The following is a 21,381-nucleotide window of genomic DNA, read 5'->3' as shown; positions in this document are numbered from 1 at the left end:
GATAGCAATTCACAGTTTTCCTTTTGGTATATTCAAAACAAAGGGATTATTTTTTTTTTTAAGACATCATTTCAGAGCTGGATTGAATGACCATAACTTGAAAAAATGAGGTAAAAATAACTCTGAAAATAAAATGCTTCATTTTGAGTTAAAGAAACATTTTGTTCAGCACAACACACAAAGCATTCCTTTTTGGGCCAACATGAAATTATATTTTTTTTTCTAGCAATCTCTTGGTTGAGCAGTGAACCAAGAAGTCAATTATTCACAGAGCTGTAGCAAGATTAAGGTAAGGACAGAAAGCAGAGCGGAAACGAGAAACTGAGGGAGAAGATTTGGGATTGAATGTCCAAGTCAATCTAGATTCCTCCAAGTGAAATGTGGTGTTTGATGTTGTAAATTCCTGGACCCTTTGCCATCAGCCTGAGAGGGTGAGGTGCCCCCCCCCCGAAGATGAAACCAGCAGCATCCTTGTGGCATCTGTGGGTCCCCAGCGGCCAGGGAGCAGAGCAAGGTGCTGTGATGGGTTGGTGTGACCTGAGAGATGTCCTGCACCCGTTGGGGTGTAGGGGTCACACCACGGTGCTCCTGGGGATGAGTCCTCACCTCAACCTGCTGCTGCTGTAAATGCAGCATCATCTGGGGAGGGGAAAAGAATAGAAGGAAAAAAAAAGTAAGGTTTTTCTGCCAAGAAGCTGCCATGAGCTCTGCAGTGTGTGACTTTGGGCAGGGATGAGCAGAGTGCTGCCTGTGCGCTGCTCAGCTGAGGAAGAGCTGCTGCTTGGCTCTGGGGTCCGGATGCACGTCTCGGCTGGGCAGGTGGGAGCAGTGGGTGAGCCGGCAGTGGTGACTGGCTGCTGCTGGAGGGCTCGGGAGAGGCTCCTCTTCCAGGTTGGAAATGCTGGACACAGCTTTCCTCAAGTGCGCCGCACTAGTGCAAACACCCTGACTGTGCTTTTTGGCTTGGGCTTTTTTTGCACTGCTTTTTTTTTCCTTTTCCTTTTTTTTTTTTTTTCTTCCTCCAGAAGTGCTGAGACCTCAGCACACAGACGTCCTAAGCAAATTATCCTTACAACACAAGCAAGAGAAAATCTTATTTCCCTTTTTTCCGGTGGCAGAATCGAGGCAGTGGGATGGCAGGATTTGCCCAACACCATGGTAAGAGTTGGGAGGCAGGGCTGCACTGGCGGCTGCACAAGTTTGACTCCCGCTCCTTTGCAGAGAGAAGAGCGACTGCGGCGCTGCATAAAGATGCATGAGCTAGTTTTAAGCGAGCCAGCTGGGATCTGCCGGGGCTGGCTGTGGCCGCTCGGTGCCTGCTGTGTTAATTTACCCATAGAGCAGTGGACAGGAGAGGTCCAGGGAGAGGAGTGAGTGGACAGGGGCATACGGTGCTGGAGATGTAGAGGGGAGAACGAGCAAGCTCCCGCACGAACTGCGGGATGCAGAGAGCAACCGAGGGACCATCCCTAGCTGCGCTCCCCTGCGCACCTCCTTGCACCACTCTCGGCATCCCCCTGCTTTTTCTAACGCTGGCCATTATCCGTCAGCAGAGGTAATGGGCTGGAGCGCAGGAAGCATTGTATCTGGGCTGAGCATGCGAGCCCCGCACAAAAGAGTTTACGGGGGGTAATGTTTTCATTAGTCCAGTCTTTGGTGAACCATTCTGCGTTTCGAGCACTTCTTTGCTATTAAATAATTAATAATTAACCTGCAAAGGCCGTTTGAAGACTGGTGTGATGATGTCTGGTAATAAATTTTGTTTAACTTTTCTTTTTCCCCTATTCTGATTTATTCCAGGGTTTTGCAATGGGGAGCGAAAGTTCCACATGGCCAGAGTCGTTTGGTTTTATAAATGAGTTCTTAATTTTTATTTTATTATATTTTATTTTCTCCCGTGGTCTCAGCGGTGCCTCCCGCTTTGTTCTTAGCGTTGCCGGGGCTCCGGCTACCACCGGGTTTCAGCCCGGCCCGCAGCCCCCGGCAGCCCCGCGCATGGATGCCTTCGCCCGCCGCGTTCTGCGCTGTGGGACCGCGCTGTGTGCGTGGGGAGGGGGGACACGCTGCATCGGTGAAACGCCGGCAGCTATTTCAGGAAGCCGCGAAGTCTCCTCCTTCTTATGTAAATAAAGATGACAGCTCGGAGCGCCGGTGCCGCGGCGGGAGGCGCGGGGGTGGGCGGAGGCTGCCGGCGCGGGGCAGCCGGGTCCCGCGTGGGCCGGGGACTGCGGAGCGGAGCCGGAGCCGGCCGGGGGCTGCGCCGACATGGGGGGGCAGGTGACGAGAAACCTGCTCTACGGTAAGGACCGACCGCTCCGCCGCCGCGGGAGGCGGCTGGGAAAGGTGCGGCCGAGGATGCCGGGGATGCGGTTTCTGCCCGACTCGTCCTCCCGGAGCATCCCGCTCCAGGAGCGGGGCTGGTCGGGGAGAAAGCCCGGGCTGGGATGGTGCTCGTCTGGCTGCACCACGGGGATAAGGCATAGATACCTGCCCGGGCAGCGCTGACGGGCTTGCTGGGAGGTGTCGGGGTCGACGGAAAAGTAACTGTGTCCGTGTGTATCGGTGTGCGCTGTCTGAGAGCCCCCACCGGGAAACACCAGCCCCGAAGGGCAAGGTTACTGCCAGGCAGCTGGGCGGGCTCTCAGAGCAGTCACCTTATTTCTCCCTTCCACCAGAAGTTTCTTAGCTGAATTGATAAGGTTTGGAATGTTGGTGCGAATTGACGAAGCTGAGGCTGGTGAGTGAAGCCTGCTCCCTGGGTTTGCTGGGTGATGTACTGCGGGGGTAAGGGACTGGAATACCCTGCACAGGCCAGCGTTAAACCAGAATGTGAATCTATGGACAACATGCGATAGTAGCCATGTCCCTGCCTGCATAAATCTCGTGCCATAAATACTTCCGTGAGAATACTGCACTCCTTAGTATTAAACTTGTGTTTTGCTCTGAAGTGTTCTGTATGAGTTTGGATGTAGTAAGTGTGCTGCATGCTTAGTGAGGTATGAATGGGGTTTTCAGAGACCCTTCCTTGTCACAATAGTAAACATGGATATGGAAGACACAGGTAAGGCATCGCATGGGTTTGGAGTATCTTGTATCCTTTCTTTGAATAGAGATACATGAGGTATATACATTTACACTGTGAATATTCATATTACAGCCCTGATTCTTCTCATATTTTCTACCAAGTCCAAACCCTGTAGTTTAAGGAACAAATAGACATAGTTAGAAAGTAGATGACTCTCTCCCTAAAGATATTTAGCAAGATGAGAGATTTTTATTTGTTCATTGTTTGTGTTCTGAAGTTTCTGTGGCCTGACCTTATTTATTGTTTAACCTCATGATATGCATGCAGTATGCAGAATAATTGTAGTGCTGGGTTGCCAAAAACAAAAGACAAACAAAAAAGAAGCTCTGGCTGTTGTCTTGTGGTAGTAAGTGCCTTTTCCCCTTTGAAGCATTATTTGAATAAATTAAAAAAAAAAGTCGGTGAAAGAATAAAAGATATATATGTTTCCTGTGTGTGCCAGGGGCTTGGCATTCCTGTTGGGGCCTTCTCCTGCCTGCAGCTGGCAGCGCACTGCACAGTAATCTTGCAACTTCTGCCTTTCAGCGATTCTACTCCAGCAAGCATGCTTCTCTTTATTTTTTATTTGTTGGGAGATGGAGACTAATGAGGTGATGTGGGTAATTAACTCAAATTTTCCTCTTCAAACAGAGGGGTTACAGGCTGTGTTATATACAGAGGTGATCACTGCTCTGTTCAGCACAGTGATACTTGACAAAAAATAGGGATTATATTTAAAAAAAATCACGCTACAAAGGCGCATTTAACAAAAATAGACTACATCTGCACTTGTGGTTTGTCTGTGGCTACTGTTCCTCCAGTTCCATCTTTCTGTTGAGTATTTGTGTTTCAGATGTGTGTCAAAATAGCTGAGGAAAGAGAACAGAATCTGTATCCATTTCTCGTAAGTGTAATTGAAACTGAATGTAACGATACTGAAAGGAGTTGTACTGGTAGCCTTAGGATTGACAATATTTGTTTTAGATAGCACAGGTAATTAGCCAGTATCCTCTGGACATTTCTGGTGACCTCTCCACATTGCAAGGATGGGCTGGGATTTTTACAAGCACCTAGCTGCTCACTGAAAATTAGCTCAGGTGGGGAGATGCTGCACATGCTCTGCTGAGCTGGTCCTGGGAGACAGCAGGTTTCCCTGAGACACGTGCCCAGAGCTGGGTGCTGGGTCCCTGCCTCTGCCAGGACACACCCTGACCTTGGCAGGGTCATAAAAGTAAATTGAGATAAAAGCTCCTGAAGTGGCTCTTGAGGGAGGCACCCTGTCAAAAAAACCATAAAATCAGGTTGTTGATTTTTAAAACCTGTGGGTACCCTGATGTAAGAACAGAGGTTGGGTGTTGGCTGACAGCCAGCTGAATGTGAGCCAGCAGTGTGCCCAGACTAATGGTGTCCTGGCCTGTATCTGCAATAATGAGGCCAGCAGGACCACGGCAGGGATTGTCCCCCTGTGCTGGGCACTGGTGAGGCTGCACCTCAAGTGCTGTGTCCAGTTCTGGGCCCCTCAATTCAGGAAGGGCATTGAGGTGCTGGAGCAAGTCCAGAGAAGGGCCACAGAGCTGTTGAAGGGTCTGGAGAGTAAATAATTTGAGGACCAGCTGAGGGAGCTGGGGTTGTTTAGCCTGGAGAAAAGGGGAGACCTTATCACTCGCTACAACTGCCTGAAAGGAGGGTGTAGCAAGGTGGGGGTCAGCCTTTTATCCCAAGTAGCAAGGAGTAGGACAAGAGGAAATGATCTCGAGTTGTGCCAGGAGAGGTTTAAATTGGATATTAGAAAAAATTTCTTCATTGAAAGAGCAGTGAGGAATTGTAACAGGCTGCCCAGGGAAGTGGTGGAATCACTGTCCCTGGAATGTTCAAAAAGCACGTAGGTGTGGCACTTTAGGGACATGGTTTAGTGGTGGACTTGGCAGGGCCGGTTAAGAGTTGGACTTGGTTATCTTAGAGGTCTTTTCTAGTTTTAAGGATTCTGTGATTCTAGGCTTATGGTAGTCAAGTACAACCCCACACAGACTGTCATGAGGAACACCTGGCATCATTTTACCCTCTTTCACTCACAAATCTGCTTTCAAACAGCAAAGTTACGCAGCAGTCCTGCTGGGTAGGAGACTCAACATCCTCTGGCACAAGAAAAGCCACGAGTGGGTGATGTGTCGTGTGTGGGGTTGCATGGCCATGGTGGTGACACTGGATGTCCCTGGACCTGCGCTGGTGCTTGGGTCTAGTGAGTGAAGTCCTGCAAGCCAGTGCTGCTGATCCTGTTTGAGCCATAATGTGAGGTACACACATGCTCACATGCACGGGTATCTCCTTGGGTGAAGATGCTGCTTTCCCATTGATACATGGCTGGAGAGCCACGCTCGTCTGTCCTACTGATGGGAGCTGGTGGTTGCTGAATGGGCCCTGAGTCAGCTGAAGGAAAGTTTCCCACCTGATGGGACTGGGAGGAAAAATAAGCTTTTAGCTAGTGTCACTAAAGCACCAGCTACCTGAGCTTCCTAAGAGGGATCCACTTCTGAGTTCATTCCTCACTACCAAACTAACTCCAGTGGCTTGCACCATGAAAAGCAGCACCTTTGTTTTTGAAAGGAGTCATCCTTTCAAATGGCTTGATATGTTGGGTCATGGGACTGTTCTCTGTGCAGTGCTGAAAGCTGCTCAGGCAGTCTCCATCTGTGTCCCTGTGCCTGGAACTGACTGTCTCTGCTCCTCCTTCCCATTCCCTCTTGCTTTCCCACCACCCTCCACAGAAGTCCTTGGGGTGTTTTCCAGAGCAGTTTATGCAGGGAGAAAAAAAGTCAAAATGAAGTTCAAAGGTAACAGAACCTTGATGGGCAGGATGTTTACTTGCTATTTAAAATGTAGTATCGATATATGCGGTGCTTAACACTGTTTTAAACAGGAGATGTTAATATGGTTCCTTGTGATTCACACATAGCTGGTTTCTACAAGAATGACTGTATACTACAGTATTCCTGTAACATAGTCAGGGTTTACTAAATAATTATATTAAACTACTTGCTAGCTAGTCATGCTTGAAGGAAATGTCTAATAGATGCATATGTCATAATACCTGTGTTCTTATGTGTTTGGCACAACTCTCATCTGCTGCAGTAGTTTTTCATTCTTCCTTATGGCTGTGAGTGATCTGCTATTTGTAGAAGATCTTATTCTTGATTTTAGGGGCCAAATCTAGGAGATTCAGTCTAAGGAAAAAAATCCCCAAATATCTGGGTACTTTTTATGTCTCTTTCACTCAGAACCAAACTAACACAAAGTGATGGTTTAACCAAGGCAGCTGCTACACTGTGTGGGAGAGGGATTCAGTGTATGTAGACGTGCAGAGGTTAATGATGACATGTACACATTTCTTCAGAGGCCTTTTGCCTAGCTAGAGTGTACACTGTGGGTTAGTCCACGTGCGGGGGATGTGGGAGCCTGCATATCCAAACATTTGCTCAATAACCGTCCCTACTGCCAGTCATAATTATTAATAAATCATTAATTGCCGGTCTTTGTTTCACTTTTGCTTTAATTACTCACATCACATTAATCAGAGTTTTGCTGTGGAATCATTTTTACAAGGAGCAGGGGAAAAGGTATGTCGTGTCACGTTTTTCAAACTGTAATTGTATGGCACCAAGGTAATTGCAAAGAAGTCCCAAGTGTGTCGGGTTTTTAGCCCGGGAGGTGGTGCTGATTGACAGGTGTGCTTTTAAGTTGGAACGGCTGAGTTTTTAAGCTGATTGCAGAAGGTGCTCTGCAAGTTGTGAATACAATATAAATAACAGCTCATGTGTCTTTGTGTGATGTATACAGAGGATCACATAAGTGTTGTGTGTGACCAGATTTACACCACCCATATCTAGGTCTGGTGAGCCATGCAGCCACACTTGTGTGCTGCAAAATGGAAGAAGGAAGCAGGAATTAGGATATAGCAGGACTTTGTCCACACTGCGTGGCAATAGGCTTTTGAGTGGCTGGCTGGATTAATTTCTCATTTCATCAGGATCTCATTTTCCATGGACTTTCCTTTCCTTCCTGGCTCGTAATTTATTCCTGTACAAAAGAGTGTGAAGCCCTGACATGATCCTTCCTCCACATTTTGTTCTCCTGGAAAACAATTTCCGGGCCTTGTTCACACATGTTGGCGGGAGATCCGGGACATTGGGGTGCTGTGTGGAAGCCTCAGCCCCCGTGACAGCTGCTGAGCAGCGGCTGAAGGGCTTTGGGGAAGAGCAGAGGGTCGAGGCCATTTCCCTAGTGAAAAAGGGCTACGGCATGCAACTTCTTTCAGTCTTACTTTGCACTATAGAGCTCTATTTTTTTTCTTTCTCTGCATTCCTTGTAGAGTGGTGAATGGTGTATCTATATGCAAGTACTAAAATCAGCCCCAAGCTTTGTTTCTCGCTGTCTATTCATTGCCTATACTGCAATAACCATTCTAATTACCACAAGTTACCCTTGCAGTTAATATCAGTAAACAGCATTGTTCTCTAATGCACACATATATTCTAATTTAATAATTTCCATCTTCTTACACCTGATTATAACTGCGAATATCCCAGAAGAAATAAGAAACAGCAACACCAAAAAATATGAAGGCCTACAACACCAACTGCTAATGAGATTTCTGTGAAAATTAGTGTTGATTTATAGTCTAATAATCTCTGAGTTATTGCCTAGATTTTGAGATAACTTGTCATTTGATGGAGTGACTGGTGATGGGATCAGACTCACTAAGGGATGAACATCTTCTTTATCCTTCAGACAGTTGCTTGTTGAGAACTAATACAGGGCTGAGGAGAAAAAGTTGTTTGTAAACTCCTTCTGCTTTTAGCACAATTGCTATATAGTCCTGAAAGCAAAAGAGTCTGTGTGTATGAGGAATTGATCCTGTTCAGGGCTGGATTAACTGGTGCAGAAGACCTTGGGCAGGGTGCCAAAGCAGTTTTGGCATTTGCTGAAAGTGGAACGTCCAAAGATTATTTTAGTGTGTTCCTCTGACCTGTGTGTCACCTGCCAGTGTCCCAAGGTGACCGATAAGAGAGCGTTATCAGCTGCTGACAACACTTCTGACAAGGAGGTGTGTAGGATCTCTGTATGTAGAGATTTTATGAATAACCATGTTTATACTTGAAAACCGTTTTATTTATTATGAAAGGCAAATGAGTTTTTCATTAGTTGTGGCAGTTTTTGAGTGCAGGGATCTTGCTACAATGGTGAAAGCAAAGACTGTTCCTGTTCTCTTTTTGCCCTTTGCTTTCATGGCATTTTCTCATTAACTTTTCTGTCTGCTCTGTTTTGGTGGGACTGCAGGACTGAATGTTGTTTGTCAGATTTTGTTGTCTTATTTGTCTCCTCTTTGACTGCTCCTTCCCCTCCTCTTTGTGAATGCATTCTTAGCTCTGATCCTTCTTCACCTCTTCCTTACTTCTCCTGTTTCCTTAAGAATTATGGGTGATATATTCATCTATTATTCAATTAGTTTATAGGCACCAGGTGTCTCTTCAGGAAGGTTTGTAGGATCCCCTGACATGTTCTAGGGAATCATTTGCATACTTAATCAAAGCAAGTACTCCCACAGCCTGAAGACTCATATTGTTAATAGTATAAAATAAATTTACTAAACAAATATGATTACTATTGCAGACATTAGAAGGACTTAAGGAGAGGTTATCTCTCTACATATAATCTCAAAACTGATGTGGCTGCTTTAGTTTCGATAAAGAATTTTACGTTAATGATATCTATATGTGCAGAGGGTGGCATCAAGAACAGTCAAAAAAATTATTAACCCTAAAGGAAAGGGAGTTTCCTGGAAAGTGAAAGCAACCCAAAGGGTTGAATTCATGTTTGCTCTCAGGAGCTGTCAGGGATCAGTGATGACACAGCAGGGTACTGAGCTGTGTGAGTATGGCTGTGAGCCACAAGCCTTGCAGTGCATGTGCCCGTGGTCGGTGCAGATGCTTCAGCCCTGCGAGTCCCAGGACTTTGCTCTGGGGTGGATCCCTATGACCACTGTTGTCCTTTCATTTTTCTTCTTGTCTATTCCCCTCTAAATCAATGTTTTACTGTGAAAATGTATTTCTCTGAGTCCAAAATGAGTCAGAGCCACCTTCTCTGTGGCTCTTGTTGAGTTAGTCTCACCAGTAGGTCTGTTCCTTGACTCTGTCCTTGATTGCCTCTTGAAGGGACACTGTAATTTGTTGGCGTTAAAAATAACATTCAAGATGACTGCAATTGATTGCAGGTGCTGGGGAGAGGAGTCCTTTGGTTTACCTGAGATTTACCATGGGCCTGATAACTGAAAGGAGGTAGGCTCAGAGTGAGACATGATAATTGACTGGATGCATGAACATACTTTCCTCATTAGAAACATTGCACTTTTGTTTTAAAGAAGAAGGAAATAGTAAAATGCTCATATAATAAAAGCTGTATACATTCATGAACATGATACAGTGTGCTCCTGATTGCCTCCTCCCTGACAGCCAGCATCAGCAGAAATCAGAAGTTCTTGCCCTCTTCATCAAGTTAAAATACTTTTTTTCATGAGAAACCTTTGTGTTAAACCAAGGCCCCTTGGTATGAAAACCAGTTCCTTTTTGTGGTTCAGTTTACATCCTTTTCTGCCTATACCAATAAACACATCCTAATACAGAGAGGGAACATGGAGGAGTCAAGTAACATTTTTACCCATGGCCTGACTTTGCCCCATCACGTTGTACCTCAGGGGGTGATTCTGCATGGAGGCTGTATGACACAGGTCCATGCCAGGTGACCTTCCCAGATGTGCTGGGTCAGCCCCCAGGGCTCGGCAGCTTGCTCACAGCAGGCTTTGATAAAGTCTGGAAAACAGAAAAGGACCCAACACTTGTCCCAAAGAGGATGGATGTGACTTCTCTATAAAGTTTGCCTGAATAGCAGAGGCTGATTTGACTACCCTAGCAAGAAGGTTCCCACAAGTGACTTGCCAATGGCTCAGTGTGACTGTGAAAATGCTGGTTTAGTCTCGCTCTGGTAAAGTCTTTGGGTTACTTGCTGCAATTTCATGAAACTTTTTCTGGCTGACACTGGCAGATTTTCTCTGTGATAGGCCTTGCTGTGCAGCCACGTGGCACCATGTGGATACAACACTGGAAGTTTTTGGCCAATAGACTTGTCAGTAAAAGCAGGACCTGCTGTGAGATACCGGGGCGGGACTGAAATTGTGTTTTTCAAGAAACTCTGAGGCTTGTGGCATGGCTTAAGCAGAGCCCAGGCAGTGCCTGTTGAACCAGGAGGGAGTTTGAAGGAAACGTGCCTGTGTTTGAGTTGCACCTTGGCAGGTCTGGGGATTGGTTGTGGGTTTTTTGACTCACACTCCTGCGAGAGCCCGTTCGTCAGTTCCCTGCAGTGCTCCCTAGCAACTGAGCCCTTTATGAAGTTCAAGTGATCCTCAGGCTACTGCAAGTCCCAGAGCTGTGTTATCAGCCAGAGGGAAGCTGCGCATCCTTGAGAAAAGGGGATGGGTTTGATCCTGGGAGAGCTCTCCACCTGTGGTGGGGAGGTTTCTGCCTACAAAGCAGGGATGGTAAGGTGCTGTGCAGAGCCCCAGGGCAATGCTGTCCCCTGTTTGCAAGAGTGGAGGGGGATTTGAGCCATAAACCACATTGTGGCACACAAAGAAGCCATTTCAATTTCAGTCTCTGCTGGAAGCGCCACATGGAAAAGAAAATGTGATTGGTATGAAAAGAAATGTTTACGTTTCTAGGAGCAGAGACCTCCCAAATAATTAGTATCACTTGACAAACTGCTGTTTAAAATGCAAGTGGTTTAAGTGCTGCAGCTCAACAGGCATTTATCAGAGCTCTGGCGTAAATGCGATCCCTGCTCTCGGTTGGTTTCTGCTATAAAGTAAAGAAGATTTCCGGTAAACATCTTTTGCTTAAGGAAAATTTCTCCATGATTTTATCCTTTTCTTGGTTGGAAACCCTAAATGTTAGAAACGGGACAAATCGCAACTTGGTGGCAAGAGTGTTTGGGATACTGTTTTGGAATGAAATAAATCCTGGATTTTGTTTTCTGTTCATCAGACCAGGCTTTTGGTCAGAAGAAAGACAGAAATGTTTCATTTTCTTTAGCTTTTGGGAGGAGGAGAGTGAAGGAAAGGTTTTTGGGTGAGAGTTTTGAAAGCCACAGCTTCATCTCTGATCTGCCTCTCTCTAATATTCACTGACTCAACTAAAAGTACTTTAAATAAAACCTTACTTTTCTCTAGGGCTGCTTGAAGACTGACTGAAGACGTGAGGGTTGTTAAGATTTTTCAAAGGTTTAAAAAGTGGCAGCTTACAAAGAGACTGAGATAAAAAAGGAAAAGTTAAAAAAAGTCTCTCTGGAAGATGGAAATATATGGGTGCTTATAATGTACTGAAGTATCCCAGACCAAAATGACTTCTGTCTTTGCACACCAAATAGAATCAGATTATCATATATAAAATAGAGCTTTAAGAATCTAAATCCTTTTACAAAGGCATCACTGATGATATGAATTTCTTGCAACTTGCAAAAGGAGAATTGCTCAATTTATTTTCTCATTATCTTAAACCAGCTCAATGCCACCGTCTGTTTTTTCATCTCTGAAGGGTAAGAGACTATCATTCATGTTGCCTTCTTGTTTTATGATTCTGAGTGACGCTATGTGCTTGGAAGGAATGCAAGACTGGGAGTCCTGATTAGTGCTGGTCCCATACGGATCTCACATGGTACTAGAGCTGCAGCATGGTAGGAATTGCTGTTCTTCTTCTCTTAGTCTCTCAGCACATCAGTGGCTTTGCAAAACTGGCCAAAGAGACCTTGATCAAGCAGCATGGCTGTGACAAGGTTCCTGGGCAAACCTGTCTCCTTTCTGACCAGCCCAAGGCACTATTGCTTGAGCAAGGGTGGGTGATTCAATATCTTAATATTGTGTCTCTGTATCTCAACACTTGGATTTTGGATGGTTACTGACTGTAAAATGATCTTACTCTCTTTGGCCTGTGCTATTCCGTGCATGGTCTCTAGCAGTCAGGCTTAGGTAGGAAAGTGGGCAGTGCTGTCTTTGGGATGCTACAAAGGATATTCCACCATGTTAGAAATTAATTCCTGAAAAAGGAGATGCAGTGATTGCAGTTCCCTGCATCCTTCCTACACAGGTGTGCAATGGCATTTATCAGACAAAGGATAAAACATTCAGGCTGTCTGTACCCATGGTAGAAAGGATAAAATTCAGAGAACTATCCTACAAATGTGCTACAGATAGATTTGAAAGAGGGCTAAAGTCATTCACTGTTTGCGAGAGCTGACTGCTCTCACCATGCTCTTCATCAGAGATCATGTAACCTTAGCCCTTTTGCTGGGAGATGTTTCTATCCTGTTATCTCTAAAATGGCTACCTGACCTCTCTTTACCCATTCATGAGTTATCCCACAGAGACCTTTCTGCTCTGAACCCTCATACAGCAAAGCTGTTTTCTGGGGACTCCAGGTCATGCCTCATCCCAAGCTGATTGCAGCTTTAGACTGACCAGTGTACAAGCAGTTGCTTGGAGATTCAGAAGCTCTTTAGCATTTGATAACTGGAATATTTTGAGGTTTATTTGCTATATATATGACAATACACACTTTCCATCTTCTCTTAATCCTATGCTTTGGAAAATCCATGCTTTAACCCTCATGGACAGACTTTATCAGTTTTGTCTTTAGTGGTGTGGCAGAAGCAGTAATTTTGTGATACACACGGCTGGTACTGCTGGCTCAGTTAGTGCAGAGTGGGGTGTGTAATACTGTGTGAGCAGCTGTAATAAAGTGTAAATATGGGCAAAATACCCTAATTAACTTCAGTATTCCAGAGATTTTGAAGTGTACCCTCTGGGAAAAAAAATACAGGTTGATAGTGGTTTGGGATTTGTGCAACTTCAGTTTGATAACAGGTATTTTGTGCTTTTCCTCTGTGTACTCTATTTACAGCAGTAGGTTCAGCTTCTGAATTGAGATCTGCTTTTGGGTGCAGAAAACTAATCAGGGAAATGCTTCATGGCCCAGAGGTCTGGATTTGCGGACTCCAGCTCAACAGCTGCATCTCTCTGTGCTGTCAGGAAGAAGCATCTGTCAGGGATGCAGCGTGGTCCTTATTACATTATAATTTAGTGCTGTGGCTTAGAAAAACAAGGGCATTTATGTACTCAAAAAAACTCCAAACCAACAAAAACCCCAAACCCCTAAAAAAAATTAAAGCTCCAATGGTCTTTGCTACCAGAATAAATGCCCCTTATCTGAACATTGACTAAAGGATGTTACACATTTTTTTTTCTAGCTAAAGAAAGCAAGGAAAATGGATGAATGAGTTGGTCTCCACACTTAATTGCTCCTTGCTTTTCTGAAATAGTGTATGTGTCTTTCCACCAAGAGAATAAAGTCCCCTGAGCCCTTTAGGCTTGTTTCCAGTTCCCACGTGATCTTCAAGGCAGTCACACTGTGAATGTGGCTTCATCAGAAATAATGCTCTGACTTGTGTGATATCAAATTTCTTCCTCTTTTCAAGCTTATCAGTACATCAATATACAGAAATGCCCCTCTGCATGAATTGTAAAACAGTGTGTTGTTCCCATTCCAAGCTGGCTTGCTTTTCTAGCCCATCTCTCTTCCTTCAGCTATTTAGAAATGCAGTCAACTTTTCCTCTTCGTGATGTTCCTCCTGTGTCACATGCTACATATTACCCAACTTCAATAGTTGGTAACTGGTCATCTGTGTCAGGAAAGGTCATGCAAGTAAAGCTGCAGCAGTATAAACTTAATGAAAACTGAATCATTGGGAAGTTTTCTCCTGTTTGTACACACTGATGTTAAATACAATTTCAAAGCTGGCGAGGCGAAGCTTCCTTGGTGTGTTCTCACAGGAAACATTGGGGTACTGCCTCTACAAAACAGCTTGAGGGGTGGACTCTGTTACCCAAGTCATTAGAAAACAATCATGAAGGTTTGGGGGGGTTCTGTGAGGGCTTACAATGAAAGGGCTTGGAGCTTCTAGTTTGAAGTGTATTTTTGCCTATGCAAATCAGAGGGGACTGGAACTCTTCCATGTGCTGTTGTGGTGACAGAAGAAGTGTGGAGTCACCTTTTTCTGTCCTCTGGTGCAAGGAATTGCACTAGCCATGGGTATGGAACAGCATGGGTCCTGACAGATTCATTAAAATAACAGAAATTCAGATGAAACATATGCTTGCTTACAAAGTTATGTTCCTCTTACTCCTATTTCTTTTCATATATGCAGCCTGTAAACAGGCAGGACCCATCTCTTCTTTCTGTCTTTGTAAGATTTGACATGAGGGGGTGGCTAGCAGGTAGGATGACTTCTAAAGAAATAAAACAGGTCTATGTGCTCTTGTCCTCAGGCCATAAGGATTCAACACTCTTGGTCTTCTACTGGCTGACTTATGGCAGCAAGTGCTAAGGAAAGCAAGTTCCTGTGTGGACTGCTCGAGCAGCTGTTTGTAGCAGAACATTAAGTGATAACTTCATGGGTCTGGCATGGGAATTGCTAGGAAGGATGGTGGAATAGTATTCACACTCATTCTTTGAATAAGCACCAGAGATACTGTTTATTTTTGTTAAAATAAACTGTAACTTTATGGTCTAACTGGCTGGTGAAGTTTCATGTTTTAATTCAGTGGTCCAAGTTCAAGTTCTGGTCTGCTAAAGAAACAGAGTTATTTACTGGTAAAGGGTGTTGAAACTGGTGCAGGCGATGTGCTGCTGAGCCAGATGAGAGTGGGAAAGTCAGTAATTTAGATTCCACTTGTGACTGTGGTACAGAAAGTGCAGATTAATGAAGGAATGTGTGCATAGAGGGCCAAATTCTTGCGTAAAGGGAGAAATGTTGCCCTTTCTCCTGGTTTTGCCTCAGCAGTACTTATATTATTTGCCTGGAAAAAAATAATGTTTTAATGGTGTAGCGGTTAACACTTCTAATGCTACTGGAGTCCTCTCTGGTCTGGGCAAAAGTTCTTGTTTATAATTTGTATTTGTGCATTGAAGTTTCTGGAGAGCAGGGCTGGTGCCTTGCCCTGGGCTGGGACCTTTACATCTGAGCCCTTGTGCTGGCTCTGCCAGGTGCACTGGGAGTTTAAGAAGCTGATGGTGGGAGTCAGGTATGGAGCTCTGTGGTTTCATCCCAGCAATGTACCTAAAAAAATACCATTTTGATGACAAACCCTTGCCTCATTTAGTGCCCAATGCAAGTTACTTTGCAGGAATACATTACATATTAACTAGTGGTCTACCAAATTAAATCCATCTCTTTGGAACTGTGAGATTGGAGAGCCTTGGTTAATCACAAGGGCCTGTTGTGCTTCAGGAGACGGGGAGTTGTTTGGGGTTTTTTTAAATGAGAAGGTATGAAGCATGAGGAGGACAAACCAGGACAGTGCAAGAGATTAAAAAAAAAAAAATTAAGGAGTAGACCTAAGTGAGAGAGAAATGTGCTGGATAAAGTCAGGCCAGTGAAGAAAGGGGAAGACTTGAAAGAGAGAAGTGGCTGAGAAACTTTAATACCTGTGACAAGGGAGGAGGAGGAGGAAGAAGAAGGAGGAAGGGATGGCGAAGAAAGCAGAGAGGAAGGTTGTATGTTCTGTGAGTTTTCCTCAAGGAGAAATGGACAGAGGAAGAGAGAGTGGAAAGGAGGAATTTAAAAAAAATACGTGGCTCCTATAATCCTGAAACATTTAAGAGGATGTTAAACATGGCCAAATAGTAAAAGTAATAGTAAATTTTGACCTGCCTGATAAGTTGCTAGCTCAAATAACCCCTTACTTTAAGGATTTATTTGCTGCCAGACAGGAAATAAAGCCAGTGGAATCGATGTCTTTTGGGTCTAGTCAGTGTAGAGCAAGACTAGAGTTTCAGGTCATTTTTCCTTTGTAAGCACTTTCGTATTCCATTTCACAAGAACATAAACCCTACAAAACCCCCCAGCATAAACAGCAGCCAGGTGACCCTGAATAGATATATATTTAAAGAACTTCCCTTTAGGACTGCTTTTGGACTTTATATTGAATGGAAATCTTTGATATTTGGGTAACTGATGCAGATGGAAATAGTTTGGAGACTGTTCCGACTAACAGCAAAGAGAACAGTGCAATTTTCGGATGCTGAAAAAGGGAGTTTTCAGTTGATCAGAAAAAAATGAAAATAGACAAAAAAAAAGGACATAGAAAAGACATACTGGGCAGCAGAAGGAAAGAGCAGTGACCTGAGTTTAGGGACATTGGCACATCAACACCAGAAAAATTTTGGCTGAAGATCGCTGTACCTAACAAGTGCTCATTAAGTTTAAATATGGATGGGGTAAGGAGCTGCTCCTGGCAGTCATGATCTCAAGAGACCCTGCAAGGAAAAACAGCAGGAGACTTTCAGGAGGAAGGGTGTGAAACAAGCATGGCTTGAGCACTGTGTTTTTAAACAAGACTACACACAAAATGACCCAACTTTACAGTATCTTGAAGTGATTCTAAATGGATGTTTTATATTAGAAGAAAAAAGCACACTCCAAGTGTAATTGTCATATATGATAGAAGAAAAACAGACTCCTGAGAGTCTTTAGAAATGGTGTTACAGCATAAAACTTCATGATATGTGGTTCTGAACACAATCTACGCTCTCCAGCTGGGTAAGAGGAGATGTTCTTCCACTTTTCTACCATTCATCCCAGTGCATGTCTTTCTTGATTAGAGGTGGTCTCTGATTAGGGAGCTGTGCTGAACAAGACACTCAGGATATGGGAGCATCCTCCAGCTGATCATCCAGATAAGGAGCATAATTCAGATATGCTCCACAAAATACCTTGTCTCTTTCCACTGGTGATAGAGTGCAAAGAAAAGCATCCTATTATACTGTGAGTATGCAGTGGGAGTAGCCTGATGTGGGCCTAATTCAGCATCTTGAGTCTAGGGGCACATCTTTGATTTTACACAGATATAACTCCAAGCAAATTCAAGTGCTTGAGTTCAGAACCACAACTTTTCTAATTTGCATTTCCTTTGCATGGCTTTGTCAATAGGCTGCACTGTTTCTACCATCTCTTGGATTTTGGTTCTACAGATCCATTTGCTTGTCTCTGCTGCTCTTACATTTGCTTTCTCCTGCTCTCCATTGCTCCCACATTCTTTCTCATCCTGACAAATAAATGAAGTTTAACCTTTATAGGTTACCTCTGTTTCTGGTGAACTCTTAATATTCAAACTTTCAAGCTATTACACTGGAGATGGAAAATGTGCCCAGGATAGACTTTCCATTAAACTGTATTTAAATTGGAAGAGAATGCTGGCACCTCAACAAGTATTCCAGAATTAGATCCCAAAATACTGAGGCTAGCTAATCTTTTGGAAGAACAAAAACTCTTACTGATTTATATTTAGCAGAGGGAATGCATTTTAAAAACACAGCCTATATGAGGCCCCTTGAAGAAAACATCTTTTACATTGATTTGTAGTGCATGGAAATACTACGCCGCCGTAAAATATTTGCAGTTGGGCTCTGCTTTTATGTCGCTACTTTTTTTTTTGCAGTATGAACTGTCGTGAACTCTCTGAGAGTGGCTGCTCTGCTAACTGTGGCTGTGCAGTGAGACAGGGCTGCCTCTGGGGCAGCAGCTTCACTCTTCATCACGGCTGTGCCCAGTGTTGCAGGAGGGGAAGGGGAAAAGCAGCAGTGCAGGCAGCACCACGGTGGGAACACCCGACTTGTGACTGTGAGGCTTTGGTTCAAAGTGACTGCAAGGTTTGTATTTGTACTGTGCCCTGGGACCTGTGCAGAGAGGGATGAAGGGCTGCTGGCCCTAATCTCAGCAGCACAACTCTAAGCTGAATGTCTGCAGTGACTACTTGGGTTTAGTTTATGTGATTATAAATTAGGAGGAGTTCTGTAATGTTAACAGAAGTGTAACATGTTCTGTGCATAGTTCTGATCTGTACTAAGAAAATGAGTAACTGGAGTTACAGTAGGTGGGAGAGCTCAATGGCTTATCCCAACTGGGCAGTTTCTGGAAAAGGAGCTACGACAAGAAGCGGGTTTGATAATGCAGTGAGTCAGAAACGCAAACATAACTTTAATCTTATGGCCAACAGTGTATTAGCTTATCTTTGAGAAGATAAGGATTATCAACAGGACAGAGCATGGAAAGTTCTGGGTTTTTTTCTTCCTTATGTCCCACCATCTGCAGCACAGGCAGATCAGCCATCACCCTGGGCAAGCTGTTTCACTTCCTCCTGAAGCATGAGATATTAGAAAAGGAGAAGATTACCAAGCTGCACATTTGTAAGAGAAGGATAAACAGAATTTTTGAAACATCCCTAAACTGTAAACCAAACTAGACTTAACTTGCTTTCTTTTGTTAGAAAACATATTATTACATTTCTCATTAGACTGCTGACAGAGCCGACCTGATTACAGCAGTGCAAAAATACTCTAAATCAAGAAAGAGATCTTAGATGCTTCCAGAGCACCCTTTTTTACTTTGATCTTCTCATTTCCTACTCACAACATCAACCTACCATAATAAGTTAGCCTAAGTAAGCCATAGAAAGAACAATAAAGATGCAATATCACCAAGATGCAAAGAGAATAAGGTCAGAAGTGCCTCCCTGCTGTCAAAAACGTAATTACATGGCACATGCAAGTTGTTCCTGCCTGTGGATCAGAGGAGCCTCTGGAAGCTGCTGTAGGGAGGCGTGGCTGCTGCTGATGCAGGGATGTCAGTCTCCTTCCCAAGGATCTGTCTGGAGCCCGGGAACGCAGCTCCTGAGGCAATTCCTCCCGCCCAGGGTCTTCCGGGGGGCTGCTCACCCCCTCTCTCCTTACCTGGCAGACGGGAGCATATGGCTGCTTACTTATGCTCTGCTGTTCTTATGGGCTTAGTGGGCTTATGGTCTGCAGGGGCTCGGGGGGATTTGCCTGGGGAGAGGGCAAGGAGGGACCTGGAACGGGTGGGCTGCACCCATGGGAAGTGGAGCGGTACCAGGGTCTCTGTGGTGTGTCACGACAGTAACTGAATTTTTGGGAATGACTGACAGACATTGAGTAAACAGTGCCTAATTAGGGGCCAGGAGATGGTTAATGATTACACAGCACTGTAACTGAAGATAGGAAATTTTAAAATTTGTTTATAAGGAGAAGAGATTTCTTCTCAACAGCCTTATGTGCATATAGAACTATATTCACACCTTTCTTCCTGGGATCATCTATTCTTCAACAAAAAAAAGGGCCTGATCACCCTTGGTATTTTTTAAGTGCTTGCAGAGCCGTCAGCTGGATTGTTCCTCCTGGAGATGGTATGCGTGGGGGTTTGCCTCCCCAGCTCAGTCCTGCCCTGCTGTCCTCTCCTTCTGCCTCTCCTGCATTTTGAGGGTCTTCCTCACCTTCCTTCCCTCATCTAGCAGAGCCTTCTCTAGGCTCTGCACAGAGGCATCTTCCCATCTCTCTGTGTAATTTCAGCAATAAACATTAGTTCAGCCTTATCCTTCCTATAGTCAATTAACAGATTCACTTCTCATCTGTAGTACTTAAATCTACTTTGACCAGCCTAAACTTTTGCTGTGAATATTTTCCTTTTTTAAAAAATAAAATATTACAAACAACTCAGGCTTATTATAACTGAAGCAGAGCTCTTATTCTCCTGTCACTCCTCATCTTTTTTATCTACTTTTTTTAAGCTTTATAAAAGTTGCCACATGCCTGACTCTTACTGATGCTCAGAACCTTAGCATTGTCTTTGAGCAAGCTTTTGTAAAGCCTCATATCCAAGTTGTAACCAGGGACTCCTAAGTTGAGGTGTTCATCTGTGTTGCTAAAAAAGCCCCACTCCCAGGTCACTGCCTGGCACTCCTGCAGAGGTTGTTGTCTCTGTTTGTTGGACAGGATGTGTGTCTGTTCCTCAGCCACAGCACTGCAAGTGTTAGAGGGCAAATGCACATCCCAGCTGAGCAGAGAGAGCAAGTGCCAGTCTCTCTCTCAGCCCCTCCTAAATGCCCTCAAATACACTGGTATCATGAGTCTTGTAGATCCCACTTGCATCTATCCCATCTTCCGGCCAGAGCCTTTCCCCTTTCTGTTCTGAAAGCTTTGAAGTCATCTCTTCTGTCACTGACAAATGAAGTCTTGCCATGCTTGTATTTATTACAAATTTCACCTGTTGCACCTATTTCCCCGCCCTTTGTCCTTATTGTCACTTTTTGCATCTCTTTCACTAATTTAATTTTTCTTTATGAAATGAAAAATCAACTTCTTCACTTTGAGGGATCCTCACAAATTAACCACTCCCTTCCCACCACTTGTCAGTCAGGTTTGAAAGATGGATCCATTGCAGATCATCCTGCAAACAACTCCAGCTTCTGTTGCCCAAGTTTTATGCTGAGTGGGGGGAGGCTTCTCACAAATGTCGTAAAACCACTCTTGTTGTCTTTCATATCTCTTACTGTAAGGACAACTTAGACAACTTTGCATGTCAGGTTAATTAAAAAAAAAAAAGGACTGGTATTATCTCTCTTCATATACATGTGGTTTGTCTGCACCTGCCTCTTGTCTTGCAGTTTGCAATTTAAATGGAAAATCTTACGCTATGCATGAACCTACTCGCTTGATACATCTTGTCACCGCGAAAATAGCACAGATGAAAATAAGTTATGTTTTGGCTTTGACTTCTTTTGGAGTCTTGGATGAGAGCGCTAGATCTGAGCAGCTGGCTGAGATCCACCTTGTAGATATTTCCCTAATTCACTAAAGTTTAACCCAAGATGCTCCTTAATTTGGATTTGACATCCTAGAATTAACCTTTTGCATTTCTATCATTGAATGCCCCAACGCTTGCAAAGCTATAGTCTGTTGCTGTGGAGGAGCAAAGCTTTGCTTTGGCTTCTTGGTCATCTTGCAAAGATGAGTCTCTACTTGACTGTGGTGACAGCAATCTATCTGACAGGGTCATTGTCATCCTACAGACCCAGGGAGAGTTGGATAAAGACTGGAGATACATTATTACTTACTCCCTCAGGAACAGCAAACATGTTTTTAAAGGCAGTGAAGATTTGCATTAATTTATGGTTCTCTTTCTTCTGTGCACATGCCCTGGGTCGGGCTGTATGTGAGAAAACAAGGTTTGCAACCCCTTTCAAGTTTCCACTGGTGTTAAGCTAATGTTTATTTTTAGTAAACTGTATCTCAGATTGTGCTTTTAAGAATCCTTTTGCAAAGCCTAGCACAACAATTTCATTATGTTTTCTCCTTCTGAGCTTTTTA

At 44.2% G+C, this 21,381-nt stretch overlaps 1 protein-coding gene across 4 annotated transcripts in view; it reads left to right on the top strand.

Moving 5' to 3' along the window:
* NEURL1 (neuralized E3 ubiquitin protein ligase 1) overlaps positions 1 to 21,381 on the top strand; it is a 142,660-nt gene that overhangs the window by 59,239 nt on the left and 62,040 nt on the right. Inside the window, exon 1 of one of the 4 annotated variants that reach the window (XM_032116745.1) lies at positions 1,119 to 1,158. The exons of 1 other annotated variant lie outside the window; for it this stretch is intronic. In XM_032116745.1, coding sequence (XP_031972636.1) covers positions 1,134 to 1,158 — 25 coding nt within the window. In that variant the 5' untranslated portion in view covers positions 1,119 to 1,133. Of the gene's footprint in view, positions 1 to 1,118; positions 1,159 to 2,199; positions 2,300 to 2,667; positions 2,738 to 21,381 lie in introns of those variants that run through there. 2 more of the 4 variants (XM_032116743.1, XM_032116744.1) reach the window with 2 other exon arrangements.

The sequence above is a fragment of the Corvus moneduloides genome, chromosome 8, assembly GCF_009650955.1.
Source record: "Corvus moneduloides isolate bCorMon1 chromosome 8, bCorMon1.pri, whole genome shotgun sequence".
In the NCBI taxonomy this organism is placed as follows: Eukaryota; Metazoa; Chordata; class Aves; order Passeriformes; family Corvidae; genus Corvus; species Corvus moneduloides.
Note: the sequence above shows the minus strand (reverse complement) of the source record. Positions and strands in the feature narration are given on the sequence as shown.